The sequence below is a fragment of the Marasmius oreades genome, chromosome 6 (genome assembly GCF_018924745.1).
Source record: "Marasmius oreades isolate 03SP1 chromosome 6, whole genome shotgun sequence".
NCBI lineage: Eukaryota > Fungi > Basidiomycota > Agaricomycetes > Agaricales > Marasmiaceae > Marasmius > Marasmius oreades.
In genome coordinates, this window is record NC_057328.1 from 608,256 (window position 1) to 631,423 (window position 23,168).

Here is a 23,168-nt window from a genome sequence, read left to right on the forward strand (position 1 = left end):
ATGCTTGGGGCGAACATTTATTGAACACTTTACTTTGACTTTACAAAGTATTGTTGGACAACTTGGACTTAAAGGAAATAACGAAGGACATATAGGACAAAGGACCTACATGTGGGTTTAGGATAAAAATATCTGGCTCCCATGAAGTAATAGGAAAAGGACAGGATTACAAATGTTCCGAAATAAAGGAAGTCTAGACCTCACAAGGTTGACATGATGGTTGTTACTGGAGACAGGAACACAGGAGATATGTCATGGAAGGCGACTGGATCTTTTCCTTATTTAGAGGACAACAGGACAATGGTGACATAGGAGGCATGTTTTCAAGGATATGTGGGCAACTCAGAGACCTCAGGAAGTCTAGGCTCTGTCATTGTAACATGGATACAGACAGGGAATTCTTAGTTTATTATTTTGCTCTGCAGATTCTGGTACAATCTCTTGTATTATACCTGATTAGGCGAGTTTCTGTTCAACTGAAAGGGATTTTATTATTATTCTCAAGTTTACTACATTTCTTGATCTTTTATTATTTTATTTCAAAAAGTGTATATAAGGAGGGAGGGTAGCAGGAAATTTCCCTCCAGCAGCCTACCAGTGGAGACGCAGTTTACCTACTAGGACTAGCTCAAGGATTTGACCTTTGCCCCTCACTTTGTCAAAGTTTGGTGTTCTGTGTTTGGATAGGATTGATTGGGACTTTTGCAATTTGGATTTGATTAGAACCATTGTTGAATTGAACTTGGGTTTTGAAGTCAATTTGGACTTATATTGAATTGGAATTGCATTTGGACTTGATTGAAATTTGAACTTGAACTTGAACTTGATGAAGTCTTGAGAAAAGCTTTGTTGAAACCTTATTGTTGAAATATTGAAGTAGTGTTTTGTCTTGTCATTTGATAAGAAGGAATAAACCCTTGATTGAACCTTAAAGACCAAATATCCCTATATTCTCTCTTTCTTAGTGCCTCTTAGTGCAAACTAAAGCCTTAGAATACTGACCTCCACCCTATATTCTAAGAACACTCTTTTGGTGTGGTTGGTTTGCGCACTCCGTGCTTGAGGTGTGTTTTCCAGTCCCATTAGTAGGGTGTTCCAAGTGTTATTAACACCTATGTAGATCCATTCTACATGCTGAAACAAGAATGAAGAACGGTCCAGACTGGTCCAAAACATATGATTTGAATACAGAAGAGCTCTGTAGACAATATTCTGCACATGTAGCAGTCCTTATCGATAAGATTCCCCTGGATGATAGAGGACCACATGGATTCATAGCTACAGTGCATTATATTTAGAAATGAGACAAGTACTGATAGGATTACCAAGCTAGTGTAGAAGTAGTATAAAAGCAGTCCATGTATTCATAGATAAAAAAAGTACTACCTGTGTGTAGGAAAGTGCTGAGTGTAGTTGACTGTGTGTAGCTCCTCTTGACACCCAATAGAGGGATTTGCCCTATCATTGTGCAGTGATACGATAAGATTTGATTTGAACATATGAGACTGCTGAGGTCAAAACTTGAGAACTATCTGTCTGTAGGCCACCGAGGTCTTGATTACTGTTTCATGATCCATCAAGGGTCCTATCATTCATGTCTGCCGAGGACTTAGTCTTCATATCCGTTGAGGGCAATAGTTTCCAATCGTTTGAATTAGTCTTACTGTAGATGATATTCACAGTCCCACTTAGTCCACTGGATATTAAACAGAGGTTTCTACAAACCCTTTGAACCCCTGTAGCTGTGGTGTTTTACACTTGCAGTTGCAACTTGATTTGACAAGAACTTCAGACAATATTGAGACTGTGATCTTGTGTGTAACCTTTGCAGAGTAGTCCACCCTTGCAATCTTCCTGGTGTGTAGAGTTCTTGATAGACTTTACACAGAGGTTTACTAGTTTTTGAGTTGATTTAGTGTTGGTGCTACTTGCATAGCTCTGATATTAGGTTGGTTCTTAGAGTGGTATACTTCGCCCATTACTGCTTCTGAACCTATATCTTATGGTAGGCTTTACTACAGCTAATTGCCTATTTCCATTTTTAGCTGTTACTAGATCTGCATCTATGTGTCAGATCTCTACTCATTGGAAATTCCGTTCTGCAAATCACATTGGATGTAATTTTGCACATCTGAGCAACAGTCAGCCTTGTTCCTAAGTTGATTCAGAAGTTGCCACCACTTCAGCAGGGTATTCCGATAGGCCATTTAGGAAAGTGGTAGAGCGACTGGATGAACAGGGCAGAGGACAGAGGACAAGACAAAAGGGATCAACAGGGGGTAACAGGAGATCAAATTCTAGTGAAACTACCTACTACTAAGTACTCCTTATATACCTATCTATGAAAAGAGTTGCACTCCTATACTTGCTACCCCTTCTCCTAAGATCAGGAATGCTCTTCTATACTTGGGTCTTTCATATGATATTTCCCTCAATCCTGCGCTGAATCTGATTGTAGTTGACTCCAAGAGTGGATATCTGAAGGTATGGATAGTACCCCTGGTTTTTGTAACACCCATGCTGCTAGTAGAAGGCTTCAAAAGTTGGTGTATCCTGACAATCTTACTGCTGAGATAATGAACCAACTTCAAAATCCCAGATTTGAGGCGAGGCATGAGCCTCCAATCAACGGATAAGATAGTGATTAGAATAAGTGCCTCTTTTTAGCTGTACAGGCGTCCACACATGTAGTCACGCCTGTACAACAGGATAGCACGCCAAGTTCCCACTTATGCGCTCATCTCTCATCGCTTCCTCCAGCTCTTTTTGCTCTCCCTCCCTCCCTCCCCATCATTTTCCTTCCTCTTAGCGCTGGGTATCACAGAAGCCGTCCAAAAACCCCCTTTTTGGCTTTGTGTTCCCGAGCGCTCAGGCTGCATCTCCTTTCATTTGGGTTTCCTTTTTCCCTTTCTCTCTCCTTTCGCGTTCGAGACGCGCCTCACCACATGCTTTCCACGTGCCCCCAAACGCATGGAGCCCAGCCTCTGGCAAACCCATCCTACTGAGATATAACAGAACTTAGGATACAGAGATTCACTGATATCTAAGTCTGTTATCCCTCTTTCCTTTCCTCTCCCTCTCGGCGCTTCTCAAGAGCCTATCTTATCCTGTAGAAGCGGACCTCAGAAGTAACCGTTGGTCTCGTAGACTTCATAGCCATATCAAGGGAATGACTGAATTGATGTCACTTTTGCTAGGGGTACTCATCTCTCAGTTGTGAGCCCGGTAATGGCACTAAAAACTACCACCAGATGCAGCTAAACACACTCCAAGCATGAAGTGTGCAAAACCAAACCCAACACTAGCAATTAGCGTAGTTGATTTGTGGAGGTCGGTATCAATGGACGCTCTCAGCAAGGTTCACTGAGAACTCTAAGATAAGACTTCAAAGTGGGGGTTTATACGGTTCAAACAAATTTCAATTCTGTGTTCACAAGTCAAAATGACAAAGGCTTTCTACAAAGTTCACTACTTTGAGGAGGTGTTCAATTCTTTCCAAGTTCAAATAGAACTATCAAATTCAATTCAAATTCGAGTCAAACTGACTCTACAAGTTCAAAGTTTCCAAGTACCAAAGTGGCAACAAATTCAAATCAAATTCAAAGTCCCAAATCAAATCTTTTCCAAATACAAACACCAACTTCGAAGAAGTGGGGCAAAGTATGAGCCAGAGTTCCCTAGTGAAAGCACTTAGGCTTCTGTTGTAGGTTACTGGGGAAATACTGCTGCTACCACCCCTCCTTATATACACTTTTTTGAATAAATAATAATCAAAAGTCGAAGATATAGTAAAAAGTCAAAAATATAGAGAAATCCCTTTCAGAGATACCAAAGTACCCTTAATCAGGTATAGTACATGTCAATTAGATATAAAACTGTCCTGAATATATTATTTCTTATTTCTTTTTCCTCATATTTTCTTTATTCCTGTTCCGAGTCAGATATCTTTGACATTTGCATGTGGATACATCCTGACCCCTTTTTGTTTCCAAGGCGAGTCCCCATGTGCTCCCTTGTTCTCTCTTGTTCTATCCAATCTGGAATAGTCTGAAACGGTTCGATCTACATTCCAGGGTTCGTTTCTAGGGTTCTTTCCTGGTAGAATATCCTTTCTGACTGGACATCGACGACATCCACCCTTTTTCTGTATCTAGCTGTAGGTTACAGCCACCGGTGTTATTCCTTTTCCTTTAAGTCTGAAATGGACTTTAGATAGTTACATCCGTCCGATTGTTACTTCCAGATGTACTTCTAAGAGTTGTTTCTGTCTTTTCAACCAATATCAAAGAAATCAATAAAATGATAGTAAATCAAGTGTCCCCATGTTTGCTACAAGTATTTGCAAGTGAGACAAGGCCTATGCAAATGAACGAATGTTTTTAAAGGCTGCTTCATCAGTTCCTACAGGTTTCGGAACATCAAAGACTCTCGTCTATAGGGTATTTCGTACTTTTTGTACTTTGGATAACCTGCAAATGGACCCATGCCTTGACTAGCAGGGCTTGCTCTAATCCTCATATTCTGTTCCCATTTTGATTATATTATATACAAAAATGTTAAAAATGCGTTTATTTAGGTACTAGTAGAGTTTATCTGTGATACTGGGCTTGTCTAGAGTCTATTCCTCTATGCTCGAGTACAGGATGGGGTATGCACAGATCAGGTGTACATTGGGTACTATCTGTTGTATGCTCTTGTTGTCGTCAGAGTACCGATTCTTAGAAGTACAGTCCTCATCGCCTTTTTGGCTGCCTATCTCAATGGCTGGATGGACCGATCAATGTATATGAAAGAGCCAAAGGGTTTTGTCAAGCAGGGGGAGGAGCATAAGGTGTGCTTGATGAAACGACCATTATATGGCTTTGTCCAATCTGGTCATATATGGTACAAATTACTCGAGAAAGGCTACCAGGAGCTCAGGTACTACACATCCAAAGCCAACCCATGGTATGATCTAGAAAATCTGATTCCTCATACACCCTTACCACAATCCATACCAATAATGGGCGAAGTATACCACTCAAGAACCAACCTAATATCAGAGCTACATAAGTAGCACTTACACACAAGATCACAGTCTCAATATCATATGAAGTTCTTGTCAAATCAAGTTGCAACTGCAAGTGTAAAACACCACAGCTACAGGGGTTCAAAGGGTTTGTAGAAACCTCTGTTTAATGTTCAGTGGACTAAGTGGGACTGTGAATATCATCTACGGTAAGACTAATTTGAATGATTGGAGACTATTGCCCTCGACGGACACGAAAACTAAGTCCTCAGCAGACACAAACAATAAGACCCTCAACAGATCAAAAAACAGTAATCAAGACCTCGGTGGCCTACAGACAGATAGTTCTCAAGTTTTGACCTCAGCGGTCTTGTATGTTCAAATCAAATCTTATCATATCACTGCACAATGACAGGGCAAATCTCTCTATTGGGTGTCAAGAGGAGCTACACACAGTCAACTACACTCAGCACTTTCCTACACACGGGTAGTACTTAAGTTTATCTACGGATACATGGGCAGCTTTTATAGTACTTCTATGCTAGCTTGGTAATCCTATCAGTACTTGTCTCATTTCTAAATATAATGCACCATAGCTACAAATTCATGCAGTCTTCCTCTATCGTCCAAGGAAATCTTATCACTAAGGACTGCTACATGTGCAGAATCTCGTCTAAGGAGCTTTTTCATGTTCAAATCATATGTTTTGGACCAGTCTGGACCGTTCTTCATTCTTGTTTCACCATGTAGGACAGACCTACATAGGCGTACTATGCAGTATTTTCTGCCTACAGACCTTATCCTGCATTTCAACGTTATCAATTCATATGGACTTTGTGTGTCCAAGTAGTTCCAGCATATGGGTCAATAGTTCCGAGTTGCTGTAGTGCATGAACAATGACGATTCTGAGATCTGTTGTTCATTCCTGCCTGGTTCCTAGATACTCTATCTGGGATCTGGGATCTATGTCATGTCTTTTTGTCTTTTATTTTGATCAGGACGCAATCTACAGTCATGTCAAATTTCTCATAGTCTAGGTGGTCTTATGTCCAAATTCTTGTCAACTAAATCCCCTGTAGAAGTAGGTATTCCTAATATGAAGGTCTTTAGACTTTGTTAAGTTTTGCTACAAACAGTTCTGTGAAGACTACGAGTCTTCTAATAGTACAATCCCTTGATATGCCAGTGCATAGTAGAATGTAGAGAGTAGAACTTGCAAATTATCAATTAAGTCCTCTGCTCATAGTGTTCTACAGTTTTCAAATGATCATACAGTTTCTGACATGATCTACGGCTCTCTCTAACTGGTCTAGCTGTGCCTATGGCACATTCCATTAGTGGCACTAGCTTTAACTAGCAATTTGGGCTCATTCTAGTTCTTAATACGATAAATATCACTCTGTAGCATAGTCAACTAAGTCGCATTAATAGATCTACAAATGTATCGATAGCCCATGCACTTTACACTGGGTGCAATGTACTGTAAAACATGTGTATTATGTTAATGATTATAGTGAATTTATTTTGATTTTTTTTACAATAACTCTTGTAACTTATATTAAAATTAAGCTTATTTTATACTATAGAAATTTCAGGATAATACCTATAAGAATCAAAGTATACCACACATGGTTTATGTTAAAGTTATATAAAATTTACAGTAAGCCTTATTCAAAATTTATGCTAAAATATAAAGCAGATCAGATATAACATAAGTAAAGAGAAAATCCTAGCTTATTTATAGAATACTTATGCTAATATCTTCCCTCAGTATAATATTACTTTGAAGATAAAATAACTCATATGCATTATGCTATAGTTAATTAGACAAGATATAAAATAAGTTCAACATACTGTATTTGGATTATAATAGTATTATGCTAAAGTATAAAAGTCTATTCAGACTACTCATTATGTTGTTAAAGAGTAAATCTAGTATAAATTCAATGTAAGTTCCATATGTTTTATTCTATTATCATGGTTAGACTCATAAATTGATAGTGTAATCAAAGATTATACACTGCGAATATTATAGAAGAGTTATGCTAAGAGTTACTCAAGATCAGCATAAGCAAGCTATATAATGGTATACAAGTAGTATACAGACACACACATCATATGTACATGATATACAAGTCATATGTGGATATGTACATCTATATGTAAATAATATGCAAGTCATATGCAAATACGTATGCTATATGCACATCATATGCAGATATGTACATTATATGCAAGCCATATGCGGATACATATGTTATATGTGAATACATACATCATATGTGGATATGTATGTCATATGCACGTCATATGCGAATATGTACATCATATACGAACACATACATCATATGCACGTCATATGCATGTCATATGCAGATACATGCGTCATATGCAAGCCATATGCAGATAATATGTACATCATATGCGGTAATGGGCACTGGGAATGATATATCAACCTCTATCCTCAAGAACAAACCAACCTATCAATGCTATATGTAGCACTAACAAATCAATCAATCCTCAACAAATATAGCTATCCCAGTTGTGAAGAGTCTATCACCACTCAACACCCCAGAAGAATTGCAAGGGTGGAAATGCTTGTCAAAGTGTACGCTTCTTATCTCAAAAAGGGTAATACTAAAGACTAGGAAAAGCTAGCTCTTCGTTACAGCTATCTGTGCTATGCACTTGAACAGCTAGGGATTTTGTAGTAGGGTTGCTTTGTGTCCAGTGGACTTAGAATGGAGAGTGGAAAGCTAGGGGTCCTCTGTGGACTATGAACTCGATACGAAGACTGTTCTCTGAATTTGACCTCTGTTGGTCTATCTCTGAATATCTCTGAAGGTCTCTGAACTGTTCTCTGAAATCGCTCGCTCTTATCCAATCTCTTATCCAATCACTGATTTAACAGGGCAAATCTAATCTCTATTTGGAGGCTACGTGCAGGCAGTCACTCCGAAACTTTCCTACACACTGGCAGTACTTGCTTGCCTTAGCTATGGATACAGGCCTGGTATATATACAATTTCTACACTAGCTTAGAAATCATCTTCAGGCTTGGCTGCCCATGCTGGGTTCCTGCAGGCGATGTTATCTCACTGCACTCTCGCTCGCTAGTACAACTAGCATATGCCTCTGACTTTGCTAGCTCTTTCTGCCAGGCATCTGCACACAGTTTGGAAGAGTCTAGCTCTTAACATCACTGGTCTCTGTTCATCGGTTAGTCTCTTAGCAAGAACTCGTATGGTTCGGCACATGGAGTCCAACCCTCAATCCTATCTGAGAGCGCTAGCTCTCTCCGACCTGTCCAAAGACAGTCTGTCCCTATTGCTCTCACATGTTTGGACACCTCTCCGACCGCTTGCGCTTAACTTCATCTTGTCCATGGTCTTGGGTGTGTGTATGTTACTCTTCTCCGTAGCATCTGCTCGGTCTGTATGAACCGCTAGCACTCAACACTTCGGTGTGCCTTTCTTTGAGTCTGTCTCTGTTCGAGAGCACTCGCTCTCTCTTCAGGAGTCTGTTTAAGACTTCATCCCTCTTCAGGAGTCTGTTTAAGACTTCATCCCTCTTCAGGAGTCTGTTTAAGACTTCATCCCTCTTAGCTACAAGTCCAGTACTGAAGCACAAGCCTCAACATAATATCCCTTAATTGCCTAGTGCATAGTAGCATACAGAGAGTGGTCTTTTGATTAGTGACCGCTTGCGTAGTGTCTTACAGTTTTCAGGCTAGCTCTACAGGATGCTCTCTAGCTGTTTCTCAGCTGCGCTAGCGTACTCTACTAGCGACCATAAGCTTTAACTAGCAGCTCGGTAATGCAAGAAAAACACACCAAGCAAATAGATCAACAAATATATTGCTCTTAGTATTCTCTAAAGGTGGGGGTTCAAAAGTTTGGCTTGTTGAAGGTTACACCTTCTTTGATCTCTCGAGATGGAGACAAAACTAACTCTGATATTGAAGTCTGGTCTGAGATAGTAGAAATTCTACTACTGATCTGTTTTTGTTTATATATATATACAAATCTAACAGCCTGAAGCCTACTTTGGCTTATGAAACTCGAACAATCTGTTGTGGCCCAAGTGCCTAGAGTCCCCAAGTGGACTATACCAAATACCAAATACCAAATCTGACGAAAGCCCCCAAGTGGACTTAACCAATTCCAAATTCCAAATGTCCCCAAGTGGACAGTTTCCAAATAAAACTCACAAGCCAAACTGCTTGGAGTCAACCAAATCTGTGTTCTGACCAAAACCAACACACACTGACAGAGTCAGGGCAAATCCAATCACTTTGAGAGTTCCTGCTTAATTTCAAATACAATTTTGGCAGTACTAAACTAAAGAATCCTAGCTTTTACAGGGCTCCTTATATACTGCTCCAGAACTAGAAAATATGAAAAGTAAATAATAAATGGATTTTCTACTGAATCTCTAATTTTAGATGAGAAAAGAATTGGAATAGACGTTGAATTTCCTTCTTCGGCCATTTCTTCATTGCTTTTGAGTATAATCTTCTTCTTCCCTCTCTCTTCTCGGTCTTCTCAGTTTCTACCATGTACAATCCTTGTAGGTCCAAGCCCCTCTTTCTTCCAGTCTGAAGTCGGACGCATGGTCTGCATATTCAATCGCTCCCTTCCATTCCACATCTTTCCATTGCTATGATCAAATGAATCTCATATCTCTTGTTCTCCTAATCTGTTCGATGTCTGAAAACACTTTCCCTCGGACTATTTCTAATCTCCTCTTATCTGACTTTTCTTGTCATATCTCTGAGTAGTCTAATCTTATTCAGAAGTTTTCATGTCCAGGATCTCTAACTTCGCTCTAATCTCTGTCAATGTCTTAACAATCTGTCTGTAATCTGTTTTCCTCAATATCTAATAGAAGTAAAATAAAATAGTATAATATCCCTTGATTACCCAAAACATGATACTGAAGGCAGAGAGGCCAATGAACATAGAAGGTTTGGAAATAGCTGTCTTCTCAAAGTCCTACAGGTTTCAGATTACTCTTCTCAAAGATCTCTCTCTATTCAATTTCCTTCAAACAGAGGTCTAGGGTTTTGACTAGCAGTTCAGGCTATCTCTAGTCCTCTTATTCCACTAAATATTATCTGTTCTTCTTTCTTAAATGCGAAAATTGAAGTCTTTTATAGTATTGCACAAAACAGGCGCAACAACGGACACCACTCTGTCCTAAATCAATGGGTGGCATTACAAGCTGTTGGTGTGCTGCAGAGAGGTATAGAGGTACAGGACAACAGTTTCTCAAGGAGACTAGAGGGATTACTTTTGTCTTTTGGCCATAAAACACATCTGGAGGCTAATCCACATTATTTCGCTCAAAAATGGCCTTTTCTAGTGATAGAAGTTCTACAATACAGTTTTAGCTCTTTTGAACCCATTACAGTGACCCTAAAAGTTATAAAAATAATAATTCTAGAAATGCATACTCTCTAAAAATGCATACTTTTTGGACCCAACCAAGGGGTATGCATTATAAGAGATTTGACTATACTTACATTTATCCTGTAGTTTTGTCGTGTACTTACGTCGCGCTCTACAAAATTTACATCACACAAGTCATATCCAAGTCGACGCCGGTACTGATGATGCCATGCGTCTCGGCAGATGCCAGTGTCACATATTTACGGGCTGGGGCCAGGGAGTGGCCGGGGATTAGTTTGTCACAGGGTTAAGTTCTGGCGCTCAGAACAATGCCTGCCCATGAACTCCTTCAAAGAATTTTAAGCAGCCTGGTGCGTCTATTTGCATGATTCAACCAGAGTTTGAACTCATTAAACCCTTTCACAGGATTGAAATCTGGGTCGTTCTCAGTCACTATCGAAGGCCTTCACTGGCACATTTTTGATGAGCGTGGGACCATGGCAGTATGATATATCAACGTCAAAGCTACTGCTGTAGCATCCCTCCCCTCTCCCCTTCTCCTTGACTTCTCCCTTCACCGGTAGTGTTCCTCCGTACCGTCAAGCTATGTCTGAAGAACAGATAGACCTGGAGATGCAGTTGGATTATCATCCTTACAACACCCAACCCAACCCACCCGACGCAATTCCCTCGCCGCTAGATTCTGCCCCCAAGTCATTGCCATGCTTGCCTACATCAGGGGAAAAAGAAGACACAATGTATATCTCCGTATCATCTGTAGCAAGAGTAGCTCAGTAGCGACCCCCCCCCTATAAATATGATGTCTGTAGGCTCCATAGAGACCCACTAGAGACAATGTAGTGATCTGTACTGACCTGTAGTGTACAAGATCCGTGTAAGTAGTGCTCCGTAGCCCTGCTGTAATAAACCCGTACAACTAATGTATACCGACGCAATGAGTACTATAACAACAGAAAATCTTACCTTACATAGCAGTAGTAACCCCACTGGTCCTGGAGACATTGTGTCATTCTGACGCGTACTATATACAGTATTAGATATTAGACATAGTAATAGTAATACTATTAATATTGTCTAGTAGACTTATTTAATATTTGATCTACTTTAATTTAGATGTAACAACTAAAGGTATAGTTTTAGTTGACGCACTACATGTAAAGAATTTTACTGACAATTATTGTATGTCCAAAATTTGACCTGGTGCTAACGCTTATGCTTGCGTTACACTCGCGCGCGCATTGGCCATGGCAGTGCTGTTGTGCTGTCTCCAGTCACGTGGCAGGTCATATTTGGAGCCAGAGTGTAGAGACTTAGTTGTCACTTGCAGACTGGTGGATTGCTGTGTTAAACCATCTCTTCAGACTGTTTTGAGACAACAGATATGTTGACCAGGGCTATAGAGGCAAATAAAAATGGGGGGAATACATACTATATGTGCTATACAGAGTGTACAGAGGATACAGGGTTGTGGCCCTGACTATACTGACTCTACAGGCGACTATAGCACCGACAGTGATGCAATACGGAGCCTAAAGACTCCGTGCAAGACAAATACAGAGAATATGGAGATAGATGGTTAGTTATTAGCGACATGCCAATACTACTTACATGAACATACCCCACAGAGGCTACGGACAGCCGGCCCGAGGATACGTGTAATTTTAGGTGATGTAGGCACCAACTTATGGCAATGGATCAATGGCATCCTTCCGGTTCTCCATTGGTCCCCGACACCACCATGGCCATTGATCCCTACTACCATCCCGCTTGCACATCGTTTACGCACCATAATCAAATGCCAACAGACTGGGGCACGCAACTTCATGGACCCTTGTGGGTCACACAAGATACGAACACGAACATACCCACATCATCTTCACATGACAGTCACACAATGGTGCATTGGGGACATGATAACAGTGTTGTTGGTGATCACAACCACAACACCATCAACAATGTCGGCGGCAATCAGATAGTCAAGAAAGTAAATGGATTCGATCGTGAGTTTGCCAGGACATTTGATTTTTTCAATTCCTCCTCATAAGTTTGTCTTTGTAGCTCTGCAAGCGCTCTGGCAGGCCATCACAGACGTTGGGGCAATGCATAACTCGGAAGTTCGATATCCTCCACCCAAGTGCTACCCAGAAACCCGAAAGGAAGTACGTCAGCTGCTTGCGAACGAAATCGATAGCCACGCTAGTTCTTGGGTGTGTTGGCTTTACGGATCTGCTGACATTGGGAAGTCAGCTGTGGCTCAGACGATTGCTGAAGATTGCGAACAAAGCAAGAAGCTCGTTGCCAGTTTCTTTTTCTCCCGCATTCATCCGAAACGGAACAAAGCCATGTATTTATTCCTCACTATTGCATATGGACTCATGTCCTCGATACCTGAGTTACGAAGTGTTAGGCCTTGTTCAGTAAAAAAAAGCTGCAGCTTTTTCACAGCTTTTTGATAGCTTTTTACTCACGGCTTTTTGTGACAACGAGTGACTATGTAGCGACTGACCATGTAACATATGTTACCTAATATGTTCTTTACATCCGCGCGTCTGCGCTGCGTCCTTGCAGATCCTCTGCATCCTCATACTGCCCGCCTATCACTATGGCTAAGAAAAAGAAAGGCACCATCGACAACAACAGTCATCTCGAGACTGTACCCGTGGACCAAGAGAAGAAGCTATGCGCCATATGGACTGACAGTGATGTGGATACATTGCTGGCAGGACTCGTCAAACGGGTTGACAGAATTGGAGAAGGCAGGAATTTCAAGGTCGCAGTATTCAACGAGGTTGCTGAGGAGCTGAATCCACCTGAAATCGGAGCAAATAAAATGGGGAAAGGCTGTAAGGACAAGTATGGGACAGTACGTGACAGTTCATTCAATTTTGACATTTCTATTCATTCAAGACTTTTCTCTTTACGTTCTAGATCAAACGTGACTGGGAAGAAGTCATTAAAATCAATCATAAGTCTGGCTGGCCACCCTGGGACCGAAAAAAGGGGGCCAACATCACACCCGAACGTGAGCAAAACTGGCTTGAGTACGTGAAGGTCAATCTGAGGGCAGTGCATTTCCGGAACAAGGGCTATGAATACCAGCACCACTTCGATATTCTCATGCCGCTGAATACTACTCTTCCCAAACAGATGAATATATGTCGTATTGGCCGCTGGAAGACTCGAGCCCAGAACAAGGATGAGTTATCCCACATATTCTGTGCAATAGCATCCCGTCGTTGAAGTGATCTTTCAAACTCCTCATCTGATACAACCATAGAGGTTGTCAAGTCACTGGTCTCCATTTCAGCAGTAGGGTCATAGAACTCCTCGATTGGATCTTGAATGGCTGAAAGTGACTCGACCGGATTATATTCCATTGTAAGATTGTGAATCACCATTAACGCTAGTGGAATCTGAACTTGGACCCCCATTGAATATCGAACGGGATGAAGCAGAACTCCCCATTTCGCCTTTAGGACTCCGAAAATTCATTCTATAACATTACGGGCCTGTGCATGTCGAAGATTAAAAAGTTCTTCCTGATTCATGGGTCTGAAAGCCTCTTAGAAATATAGCCACATGTAAAACAGAAACATGCCGCAGACTACCCCTCTGCCACTCATTCAGATGATACCGTACACCACGGTAAGGCACCATAAGATAATCACATATTCCAAATCCTGCATCTGCTAAGTAGTACTTGCTGTCTGGAATGTAGAGATCAGTTAGTCGGGACTGAGCATACATTGTAGCATCTGCTGAAGCCCCGTCATAGCCAGTAACTCCATACTGAAATTGCATATCAAATGAACAACAGATCAAGGAGTTTTGTGATAATTGCCCCTTTCGATCTCGTGCCAGATCCCGCTCTTCTTTTGAAGGCCAACAACAGATATGTGTCCCGTCCATTGCACCAATAGCATCCTTGAAGAATGGAAATAGCTTGGGGTTGTTCTGAATATATGAAGGGGTTGGTGCATTGGCATCTGGCAAGCAGACATATCGGTTATAGAAATCTGGCTCTGTAAATGCATCAAGCACTTCATTGAAGTATCTAGTTTTCATGTTAGTGCCACTATAATATATCAATATGTACCACTTAACCGTGATATGGTTCCATTTGCCCGCTGAAATCGTTCACCAACATGGCGAACAGATAGCCCAGTTGTACATGTTAGTGATGCCGATGTGCAGTTCTGAACCACGGTGCGAACCCCAAACCTCTGAACCGAACCTAAGGTTCGGGTCCGGTTCTTGTTCAGGTTCGGGCAATGAGGGGAGGTTCAGGTTCGAGGTTCAGCAGTCTGCAGGTGGTTCGAACCTGGTCCGAGCCTTGAGAGTACAAAGTCTCACATTTGGTCAAAATGTTTGACTTTGGGGGGGTGGGACAGCTCATCCTGAAAGGTAAATGCACAATAACCTTATTTGGGCATGTCAGTGGGTCATCAGAAGGCTCTAATCGGTGCTGATCAGTCAGTTAGCAGAATTAGGAAGTTGTGACTGGGTGTGACAGTCTTTCCTTTTGCCAGCTGCAACCTCCAAACTGGTTGTTCCGTGACGATTACTACAACATGGAGCTTATAAGGGCACCGCAAGGTGAGTAGCATTATTTACTGGGCAAAATCAACGAAATTATTCACAAAAAATTAGATTTAATACACTTAGGTTCGAACATGTTCGGACAGTGCGGTCCGAGTCCGGTTCAGGTTCGGGGAACTAGTAGGGGGTTCGGGTTCAGGGTTCGGGAAAAGTGGTGGTTGAACTGGACCAAACTGAACATCGGCATCACTAGTGCATGTATAGAGAAAAATGCCAAGTTTCTCCTCTAGACTGACATGTTGGGAGTCATCAATTCCTAGCCAGCGTAACTCTGAGAGGAGTATATTGAAAATATGCTTCCGAACCCCAAGCTCATGAGCTATTCTATCCTCATGCCCCTCCTGAAGTTCCTCAATCCAGGCTTGTCCACTAAGTGCAGAGGTGTGATATGGCTGAATGACAGTAGTGAAAGCAATATGATAGAGAGCAGCTGCATAGCCAGCTAGTTGGAATAGATGTCCAGCAAGAAGGACAAGCAGGGACTGATGGTACTGCACTGGGGAACGTTGAAAAGGCATTGATCGATCAATGACAGCTGTCCGATGATTCATGTACAAAAAAGGCAATTGATATTTATTCATGTTTGTACTACTACTGTCACCCCGAGGTCGCCGCATATCACGCCGTGACTACATCAAAAAGCTATCAAAAAGCTATCAAAAAGCTGTCGAAAAGCTACCGAAAAGCTACCGCCAAACGCTATCAAAAAGCTGTGAAAAAGCTGCAGCTTTTTTTTACTGAACAGGGCCTTATTGGACGTGCTATAACGGCTAATCCGGCGATTCTTCATAAGCTCCCTTGAACTTCAGTTCACAGAGTTGATTGCCAACCCTTGCAGGTCTTTGGGAGGAGAAGGAGGAGCAGAGTGGGGAGATCGACCGCGGTTGGTAGTCATTGACGGGTTAGATGAATGCCACAGTCAAGGGGTGCACATCAGGAAAAAGGGGTCTGACGCTGAGCCGCGTCGAACGGTGCTGGCGCGCATTACTGGCGGTCACACGTGTGAACGCCATGAACGCGCCAACACACCCAACGCAGCTCAGCAGTAGGTTAGTTAATTCTGTGAGATGAACGTGCGCCAACACTCACTAATGCTCAGTCACCGCGGCCACCATCAGCGTCAATGTGCACTGGGAACGCATGTACACGCACTCAACAGGTCAATTTGCCTGTGTATACTCATTTAATAGGGCTTCATTTATGTTCAGAACAAGACAGTAATGCAAAAAGAGACATTTATTATGATTGTTCATTTAAAATAAAATACAAACAGATGCTAATTAAAAGAAACTAATGGCACTATCAGCCCTTTCAACTCTCTCAACTTTCAACTCAATGGGCAAGCAGATTCGAAGTAAAAAGGTGGAAGGTCTGAAAATGAGGAATCAATACAAATTGAATATACAAGGAAGGATATAAACTCACATGGGTTATGATGTTCTTGGGTCATGTTCTAGTGGAAGGAGAATCATAGTTAAGACAATGAATGTACAAAGGAAGGAAATAAACTCACATGGGATGGTGTCAATCGAGAGCGAGGGAGAGGGACAAAGATATTGTGGGATGAGAGGGGGGAGTTGGGGGGGAGGGAAGGGAACAAGGGACAGCAACAGTCGTGCACAGAATTTAAATGCGCCGTGCCATGAGGTTAGTGTAGCCGAGTAGCCGAATCCACGGACCACTCGGTCATTGCGGCCTACAGTGTTCACATCGTTACGATCAATGATAAGTGCTGTAGGCCACAATGACCGTGCAGCCCTCGGCGTCACACCAATGTACCTTATTCGAAAATTTTTCAAACTCCGCCACACACGTAACTTACCCCGACTTGTCCGAGCTAATTCAGCCGCCCGCAGTCGTTTTTTTTTTGGAATAACTAGGGCAACAATTTTACTTTAGTGTAGTGTAGGCTAGTGTAGGTTAGGAATTGAACAGCCCTAATTCAATTTTCAACTTAGCTGTTTTTTTAGCTAACATTGTGTCAGCACACTCAACTGTTGTTGTCCCTCATTGCATTCCCTCAGTCATACCAACCCCACATTATCTAGCTAAACTTGTTTATAAGTATGTCTAGAATAATTTAATCAATAAATAAAAGGGACTCTAAATGAATGAATGTTGATGCCTGTTCACTGTAGACTCAACTTGCGCTAACGTGTGTTGGAAATATTCTAACCAGCCCCACAGTGTAACACAATGTCACGCCGTCCACGCTGTGGGTGTGCGTTGGGGGCGCGTTGGGGGCGCGTTGGGTGCCTTCAGACCGTCGACAGCGTGTCAAATTTCCCGATTGGCCAACGCCGTTCAACGCAGCTCAGCACCAGACCCCATTTTCCTGATGCAGACGAGGGTGCTTGACATGATTGCCAATGCGGTCAAAGATGAAGCCGATCTCCCACTACAGTTTCTTGTCTGTAGTCGCCCCGAGTCCGTGATCAAGGAATATTTCGACTCGGGGAAATTTCACCCTCGTCTATGGTGTTATCGTCTGCAAAATGATGCTTTGGCGTGGCGGCGTAAGATCACGTTCTTTCTCTTCAGGTGGGGGGTCCTGGCGGTTCTCGTTGTTTATATCTTTTTGTCGAGCAGAAAATAACTCACAGAAAGAAATATATGGTTCTTCAACGGCTATTAAAACATTTTGTGTCGGAGATTTTGATATCAGTGCTTTTCACGCACTGGGAAATCAGGGTATTACAGTGTCGCAGTTCTAGAACCGCGTGGTATCTCTTTCAAAACGCCACCAGGAATCGATGGTCTCCTATCTCGTTGCATCTTGGCTTCTCTCCGCGATCTGCGCTCCCTTATAAGATTGAGAGTGCAGATCACCCAGGCTCTGGTACGTTGTTTCCGAAACCGAAAGAAACCCCATGAGCGGACTAGAGTACCTGGCAGAGCGGACTAACCCTAGGTTAAATCCACCGGAGCTTCCCCAAAGCTTCTCAATGTAATTCTTGTCATGTAAAATTCTACCACAATCACTTCAGTTCGAATCAGAAGAAACGGCGAAAGGAACTGGAAAGAATCATTTGGGGTTGAAAGCTTCCTCCCATAGCGAAACTCCCTCGTCTGACATTGAGAATGGCAGCTTGAATTCACGGAGTTGCCACTCTCCGTTCTTTTCTGGCTGGTATGGCACGCTTCTTCTTGAACCCTCTTTATAGTGAGTCATAGTAAGATTTACTTGTCGAGGGTTTCTTTTCTACCATCATGTCAAAGCCGTTCAAACCAGCATTGCTTGTAATCGATTTTCAGGAAGATTTCTGTCCTCCAGTTCGCCCTTCCTAGCTGTCCCTTTTAACCGATCTCAACAAATGAACTTTTTGTTTAGAACGGCTCTCTCGCAGTTGGAGAAGGACGAACACTCGCACCTGTTATCAACGATCTCCTAGACCTCCCATTCGCACTCAAAGTCGCCACAAAAGACTTTCACCCCCCAAACCACGTCTCTTTTGCCGTCAACCATGATCCACCGGATAACGTGCCCTTCACCTCATATACCACGATCCACAACCCATACAACCACGACGAAATCGACGTATCGCGGCTTTGGCCGGTGCATTGTGTAGAGGGAACGCAAGGGTCTGAACTGATTCCTGAGTTTAACGTTACGAAGATCGATAAAGTGATCAATAAGGGAACGGACACGAGGGTGGAGATGTATTCGGCTTTTGAGGCGCCGTTCCGAAATCCGGTCGTACCAGAGGCTAGTAGTGGTCTGGCGCAGTTGTTGAAGAATGAAGAGATTACGGATGTGTATGTAGTCGGGTTGGCGATGGAGTATTGTGTCAAGTCGACTGCGATTGATGCGAGTCAAGATGGGTTTAGGGCGTTTGTTGTTAGGGAGGCAACGAAGGCTGTTGATCCTGGTGAAGCGGGATGGGGAGCGGCGGAGAAGAAGTTGGCTGGGCTAGGGATTCCGTTGGTTAGTGTGGATGGTGAAGAGGTGAAGAGAGTGAAGGATTTGGTGCGATGATCATGCGTTGTTGTAGTTGAATGTCAAGTTGTTATATACAGCCAGCGGGGGCGGCGGTGGGGCCCACTCTGTAAGAATGGCAGCTGTCGAACAAAATGATAAGTATGTATTCATCGGTGTAATAGCTATAGTAATACAGATTACAGAAAGGTGTTGATAAACCAGATCTAACTATACTCTATGCCTTCAAGGAGTCAGTGTCACATCGTGTAAGAACAACAAGGTCCCGACACTCACTTCAATAGTTTCCCAAAAGACCTGCCAAGAATGTGTATGAGTGATCAAAGTCAAAGTCAAAGTCAAATTCAACAAAAAACACACTTGAAGGCATGGACATCCACATGGATCTTCAACAGGTTCCAGCTTCGGGACCTCGTGAGTCGAACCCCCGCACTCTTCAATTCATTCTTCATCGGACTATCATTCACGGCCTTCTTAGTATCTGAAATAGACAATATCAAAATCAAACAAGCCGAAATCAACACGAACTGACTTACCCGTGACAATAAACTCAACTTGTGCCTGTACCTGTAGGTCCTCGAATGTATACGACCTCGATACGTGTAATGGCGAACTCTCGATTCTCGGATACTGCTTCTGGATATACTGAAGCCGTCGATGGCATCGTCGACTAGAACCAGAACCTCTACCCTGTGGCCGAGTCTTTCGTTCATCGAAAACGTGAGGTGCTATTCCGTTGATGACGGCTTTGGGAGATGGTTTTAGGTCGGTGACGGTTGAGTTCGCTCCCGTGCATGTGAGTGGGGTTTGCGAGGGTAACGAAGGAGAAGGAGGAGGAGAGGGAAGGGTGGTGATAGTGAATGCTTCAACCGTTACAGACATGTTCGAAGTGGGGGATGAAAGAAACTTGAAGTAAAAACTAGTCCAAGTCGTTGTCGTCGCAAGCCACTGGGCGTTAGGCTGCGATCACTTGTTAATGGCAACACGATGAGCGCGCGAGGGTTTCAGGATTTTGAAAAATGAGGAGGAGGGGCACGGTACATGCTTTTTATAAGCCCAGTCATCAAAGGTGGGTCGCAAGCCGTAAGTCGCGAAGTTTTTTTTTGATGCTGTACAAACCCGTTCGCCTTGCCGAGATTCCCGATTCAGCCGCCTGCACGGCGCTTGAAACCTGTCGTTTTGCCTCGTTCAAGCTTCCTTTTTTCGAGGCTTATCGGGCCTCCTAACGCTTGTAATATCAAAGGCAAACGACGTGGGAGCTGGCGTATTCAAAGTGTACCGGCTGTAAAAATTGAAAGCCTAGATCAATATTAGCTGTACGTTGACACTCCGATCTGAAGAAAAAAAACAATTAATAAATGTGCAGATCCGATGTCAGTTCTGAGGTCTACTGAATGCCACTCCCACAAACCCCAACATGTTGCCCGTCGGACGTCACTTGTCACTTGGCAGGTCACCGGGATACTATAAAATTTAACGTGGTCGAGTAACACCCCAGACCACGATTGGCGGTCAATCAAGACATGGGTAGAACATGGGTAGAATAAATGAAGACCTTATCCGAGAGTAGTCGAGACTCGAGATAGTTAGACAGGCATGGAAAGATCAGTTCTGGGCAAACAGGTGTCTGGTGACTCCCAAGAAATCGTACATGAGGTGGTTGATGGATGTTATACAATGGGTGTGGGTACAGGAGGCAAAAGGACCAGGTCGTTCGGCGGTCATGATATCTTTTTTCACATCTAAAACCGATTCCGCTTCCTCTGTGGCTTTGATGTCTCCTGCTGAGGTGCCCTAAACACAGCAACAGATAAGTCATCGAATAGGATGTTAACACCAGCCAAAGGACGCACTTTCGATTCTTCCCTTTAGGAGCTTCCACAGGTTCATCAACGTCCATCCTGTCCGATGCATATGTCGACCTAGTCACTCGAGTACCTCCAGACACCGGATTCTGGGAACTATTACTCCCACCACTCTTGTCCTTGTTTCTGTCTTGGAGTTCTTTGAGTGTCGTTTGAACTTCTCTCTCGTGGTTTTCTCGCTTGGCTTTCGCAGTGGCTGCCTCTGTGGTGACAGAAGCGATGTTTTCGTCAAGTTTTTGTAGAACCGCAGCCGTAGTTGACGCCCTATGTGCAAAGGGAAAGGGTGGAGATGTAGGCGAGTACTAGAGAGAAAAAAAACAACAGAACGAACCAGTCTTTCAAAGCGGCTAACAGGGAGACCAGCTTCTCAGGTTCCAAATCTCGCCCCATAGTGTATTCGACCTCGAATTGTTCTTCTTTTTGGTCGAGTTTTCCGCGAAGGATGTCAAGGTAGATAGCATCGATGATGAGGTCCTCCAATTCTCGGATTGTAGGCATTTGGAGGGCGCCCATGAGCTCGGCGTATGGTAGGATCTGTACCGAGAAGGTCAGACGGAGAGGAAATGGGGAAGGAAGGAAATAACCCCACCCGTCTATCTGCTGCAAGAGTCGCTATCGAGAGGTGTTTCAGCTTTGTGAGCTGGGCAGCATTCAGAGGAGGCAGGCGATCGCGGTGTTCTAGAAGCTTTGGTCAATGAAAGCCTAGATTCTCGAAAGAGCTTCGTACTGAGATAGTCGCCATAAGTTTTATACGCAAAAAGTCGTAATAATGCGAGAAACTTCTCGTGCTCTTCGTTCTTTCCAAGCTTTTGAGTATGTTAACGAACTTAGGAACTGGGTAATTGGGTATAGAAAGAATCAATTCACCTCTTGGATATTGGGAAGTTGGAGGAGTTCAGAGAAGACGAAAACACCAGGAGCAGAGGTGGCATCCTGAACGAGTTTGGCAGCGGCAGCGCCCTTTACGGATTTACCCATAAGTAGAAAGGGCTCGAGCCTTGCACTGAAATTGGACCCAAGATCCATGATGAATGTGGACAAGAGTTGCACGTCACGCGTCACCTCCATGAGATTCTTGGACCTATTTGGACCTACGTTACATTCCAGCTGGTATATACGATTCATCTTCTACAATATTTGTTCATCTCCGTTCCTCTATAATCTCGGACGCTGATTCTCCCGCATGTACTTGCCAAGCACCATCTGAATTCTTCCGAGTCCGTAGTTTTACAGAGACGAGCGTTTCGTAAAGATTTGGCCGCGACGGGACCATCCGTCTTTTCGTACAAATTCGGTCATCATGAGCTTCTTGGAATCTTGACTTGGAAAGTGCCTGGTGATGTTTCAGCAACATTGAATTCTACTAAGATCACGAGGGCTCACATTGCGGGAGATTGTTTATTTCAGGCGTCACTGTAACCGTCTGATATCCTAGTCGGGTGAGTGCACCTTTAATAATGCCTGCGGGCATAGCAGTATACTGAGAGGTAAGGAGGTTAAGGAGAGAGACGGAATAGGGTATCAATAACGAACCGTTTTCGCTCGTTTCAATGCTTCAGCACGCCCATGCCATGAGGATAGGCGGGATATGGTATGGAAAGAGTTGTCCTGCAAGACGTATACACCCTAAAAAGAAAAAGCCTCGTTTGTGAGTCGCGATCACGTAGTTCCACCTGCCGGAGCAACGAACCCTATGGTTCGTCCGCAAGTTGTCCACTTGTTTATTCCAGAAAGAAGTCCATAAATCTTTGCAGATGAACTTGATGGCGTCTAGAGTTTCCGTGAAAAGCCCTCTGTCCGCACACAGTCTGAGATCACGAATCAGTGAAGTCCCTCTAAATAGCGTGAAGCTTACATACCTTTCCGTAAAATTTGACCCAACATGCAATCCTATCGCTTCCAACCGCACCCGTAATGCCTCTTCTTCCTCGTCAACAGGAGATCCAGTTGCCTTTCCACCAGCACCAGTCCGAGTCGTCGAGTTCAAGTTTGTTGAAGACTCGCGAGGAGAGCTCTTTGGGGATGTAACATCCGGACGAGTAAAAGAAGAAACTAAAGGTAACAGCCCTGCTTCCACCATTTCCCGCTCAATTCTCTTCGATCGGGCAATGGCGACTTGTGAGGATTCTCGGAGAGTATTGACGGCTTCGATGAGGAAATAGTCCATCATGGCGCCATCGACGTAACGCATGGGTGGTTCTGCCAATGCTACCAGTATTCCAGGCTGAGAAAAGGAGCCGGTGGGTCGGTTTTGTTGGAGAGGGTTTTGGAGGGATGGCCTCGACGCCGACGCCATGGTGGTCAATGATAAAGACCGTGTGGTCGTTGCCCGAACCTCTGAATCGGT

The 23,168-nt window shown here is 43.3% G+C and overlaps 5 protein-coding genes across 5 annotated transcripts; 2 read left to right on the top strand and 3 right to left on the bottom strand.

Moving 5' to 3' along the window:
* Positions 1–12,158: 12,158 nt before the first annotated feature.
* Positions 12,159–12,841, top strand: E1B28_009608 (uncharacterized protein; the record flags this gene model as incomplete). The annotated part of the gene is made up of 3 exons (XM_043154510.1): positions 12,159–12,420; positions 12,479–12,764; positions 12,814–12,841. The coding sequence occupies 3 exons, from the start codon at positions 12,159–12,161 to the stop codon at positions 12,839–12,841; spliced, it is 576 nt and encodes a 191-aa protein (XP_043006965.1).
* A 5,388-nt stretch (positions 12,842–18,229) lies between these two features.
* Positions 18,230–18,995, top strand: E1B28_009609 (uncharacterized protein; the record flags this gene model as incomplete). The annotated part of the gene is made up of 2 exons (XM_043154511.1): positions 18,230–18,292; positions 18,351–18,995. The coding sequence occupies 2 exons, from the start codon at positions 18,230–18,232 to the stop codon at positions 18,993–18,995; spliced, it is 708 nt and encodes a 235-aa protein (XP_043006966.1).
* Positions 18,996–19,166: 171 nt separating this feature from the next.
* Positions 19,167–19,838, bottom strand: E1B28_009610 (uncharacterized protein; the record flags this gene model as incomplete). Its single annotated transcript, XM_043154512.1, has 4 exons — positions 19,167–19,179; positions 19,233–19,253; positions 19,317–19,437; positions 19,493–19,838. 4 exons carry the CDS (start codon positions 19,836–19,838, stop codon positions 19,167–19,169), a joined length of 501 nt encoding a protein of 166 aa, XP_043006967.1.
* Positions 19,839–20,698: 860 nt separating this feature from the next.
* Positions 20,699–21,847, bottom strand: E1B28_009611 (uncharacterized protein; the record flags this gene model as incomplete). The annotated part of the gene is made up of 6 exons (XM_043154513.1): positions 20,699–20,750; positions 20,810–21,085; positions 21,153–21,355; positions 21,411–21,499; positions 21,549–21,627; positions 21,689–21,847. 6 exons carry the CDS (start codon positions 21,845–21,847, stop codon positions 20,699–20,701), a joined length of 858 nt encoding a protein of 285 aa, XP_043006968.1.
* Positions 21,848–22,119: 272 nt separating this feature from the next.
* Positions 22,120–23,117, bottom strand: E1B28_009612 (uncharacterized protein; the record flags this gene model as incomplete). The annotated part of the gene is made up of 5 exons (XM_043154514.1): positions 22,120–22,154; positions 22,205–22,301; positions 22,355–22,447; positions 22,512–22,629; positions 22,681–23,117. The coding sequence occupies 5 exons, from the start codon at positions 23,115–23,117 to the stop codon at positions 22,120–22,122; spliced, it is 780 nt and encodes a 259-aa protein (XP_043006969.1).
* Between the last annotated feature and the right edge of the window lie 51 nt (positions 23,118–23,168).